This window comes from Triticum aestivum, unplaced genomic scaffold (assembly GCF_018294505.1).
Source record: "Triticum aestivum cultivar Chinese Spring unplaced genomic scaffold, IWGSC CS RefSeq v2.1 scaffold281042, whole genome shotgun sequence".
In the NCBI taxonomy this organism is placed as follows: Eukaryota; Viridiplantae; Streptophyta; class Magnoliopsida; order Poales; family Poaceae; genus Triticum; species Triticum aestivum.
This window is the reverse complement of record NW_025246014.1, coordinates 1-2,564: the sequence shown is the minus strand read 5'-3', so window position 1 is coordinate 2,564 and position 2,564 is coordinate 1. Positions and strand designations below refer to the sequence as shown.

At 41.1% G+C, this 2,564-nt stretch overlaps 1 protein-coding gene across 1 annotated transcript; it reads right to left on the bottom strand.

The window, feature by feature from the left end:
- LOC123177105 (uncharacterized) lies at positions 1–921 on the bottom strand. Its single transcript, XM_044591044.1, has 2 exons — positions 485–921; positions 1–248 (listed from the first exon to the last, which is right to left on the bottom strand). The coding sequence occupies exons 1-2, from the start codon at positions 630–632 to the stop codon at positions 94–96; spliced, it is 303 nt and encodes a 100-aa protein (XP_044446979.1). The 5' UTR covers positions 633–921; the 3' UTR covers positions 1–93.
- Positions 922–2,564: the final 1,643 nt, after the last annotated feature.

Genomic DNA, 2,564 nt, shown 5'->3' with positions numbered 1-2,564 from the left:
ATTTATGCATAAACATCTTGTAAGGCATCACCAAGGGCCGAATCAGCAAACTCGCATAGGGCTTGGCAGACCTGGCCCTGGATTTCCATGACACTATGCAGGCTTGTATTCAGGTCTGTCGAAAGCTGCTATGTTCTGTGGTTCACACTCCGGGCTGAAGAGCCGCACAAGCATGGCTGCCGTCGCGCTCGTGCCCATCGCTCCACAGGATGCCCACCTGAGACTCCTTGGAACCGTTATCCTTGGACCTAGATAATGAAACAGGGTCAGCAAAATACTTTCAGTTTTGAATTGCTTCGAGGGACCAACACCCAAAAGGTCAAAACTACTGCTAATGACAAGGCCAAAACTACAATCACAGTACTATATGGATACGGGAGCAATGAGATTTACATCCTTGATGGTAGTATTAACAAATATATGTTTCAAGATGAATAGACCAGATATTGAAACGGAAAATATGTGGATGGCCAGGAAGGATTACCATAGTGAAGGCGGCAAAGCACCCAGAAAGCAAGGCCACCACCAACTGAGAAGATACCAGCAGTGTGGCGCATCAGTCGGGAACACGGCTTTGACTCCGGCCGCATCACCTCTCCATCTGACCATCCCAGTAGCTGACGTAGCGACATCACAGCCCTTTTATTTGGTGATAGAAGGCTCTGCTAGTTTGCTGGAGTTGACAAGAGATTCGGCAGTTCGGACTTCAGAGCACACTTGCTTCCTGAAATTATTTGTAGTTAAATACCTTTTCCTTCCCAAGCAATTTCAAGAATGAAATGCAAAAAGCAAAAAGTAACAAATAATATTGGAGGATGTGATATCATTTTTAAAATGTAAAATCAGCTGCCTGATAGGATAATGAATGCAAATAGATTTATGCTCTGATTTGATTTCTCATGGATTATAATGAGTACACATCTACTCCCTCTGTCCCATAATATAAGAACGTTCTTGACACTAGACTAGTGTCAAAAACGTTCTTATATTATGGGACGGAGGGAGTATTTGCTTAGCACATAAAACTAAGAGAATTTCACAGCAGCTAATCAATTTAGATTTACAGTAACACACTACAAAGTAATATCCAACGTCCATGCTCCAGAAGAATGAAGGGTGAGCTAGAATTGTGTGTTACCACTGTTGTACATTTTGGCCTTCAAAGGAAGTGGAAGTTCTACTTGTTCATGAAGTCTATTCTACAGAATAAACTGCCAAGTATGTGATCATCCATATGACTACATGTGATTAAGTGATTTTGAAGAGGAACGGGGACATATGAAGCAACATCCTATCACTACATTAGTTATCAGGGAGGACCAGTAGAGATTCGAGAACACAGCGTGGCAAACAGGTTAAAGCAGAAAAAAGATGAATACCGTGATAGGGAAGATTGGCATTAGTAGAACAAATGTCAAATTGTAGAACTGTAGATTTGACAAATGAGATGTATGATGCATAATTTGTCCTGGTCAAAACGCATATTTAATACAATAATATGCAAATCAAAGACATTTTGCCTTTTTGGCATAATGAAAGACATTCTGCCTTATTATTGTCTAAGTTGGACCTTAGGGGGTTGAATTCATCAGGACCAACTGCTGGGTTTGGACATGCTATTTTACCATATTCACTACTAAGTAATACATACACTGTTTTGGTCATTATGTTCAACCCACAATTCTCCATTCTATTGATAGACACCATGTAGGCTAGGATTAGTGGTACTTCACGATGTCGAAATCCTTTGGGCAATGTATGTTGGAAGTTGCATAACACGATCAGACAAACAACAGAGATTTATACCTTTATCATCATAATCTAATGCGGTGAACCAAGATCACTCAAAGAACGGAGATGTCAACCCTACAAACCCCATGTCATCGACATGCCAAGACCACACAGCCACCAGATATATTCATCCTATTGGCCGTGTGAGACATTCATGCACTAACACAACAAGCCGACAGCCTGTGGCAAGCAGGGTGGACTTAAAGCGGGACGTGAGGTTTCAGTTGACCCCCCCCCCCAGTGCCATAGGAGAACAGGCTGCTATCAGAAAAGCAATCAAATCAATCTGCAGCAAACTTATGGATCGATCAGGATATCTCAGAGAAAAGGATAATTTTGGATTCAATGGTTCACTTTACAAAACAAAACACACTTAGAACACTAGAAGCAAGCTACCTAGGGCTTCAGTAATAGCAGACGAAAACAGCCTGGATGTATCTCCTCTTGCATTATGAGTAGGCGTGTGCATATGATAAATATTACAGTAACTAAAGTGAGGCACCAAACTTACAAACAAAAACTATGTCAATGTTTGTTATGCTGACAGCAAATACCATATTTATCGCACTAGTGAAGAGTGATGAACGGTATAGAGATTCTTAGTGCAAAGACAAATCAACAATTAACACGTATTGCAATGATCCTGGTCTATAGGACAGCTGACAGCAAACGAAACAGGAGATGGATCATGGATAACTTAATATAATTGTGCAATGAGACCAGTGTCGGAGCTAGCATTTGAAACCAGGGTGGTCCGCCCCAATTATTTTTTT

Coding starts and splice junctions, on each gene's coding strand:
- LOC123177105 (XM_044591044.1), bottom strand. CDS start 632: ATGTCGCTACGTCAGCTACTGGGATGGTCAGATGGAGAGGTGATGCGG. Junction 249..484: donor GCTTTGCCGCCTTCACTATG/GTAATCCTTCCT, acceptor TTCATTATCTAG/GTCCAAGGATAACGGTTCCA.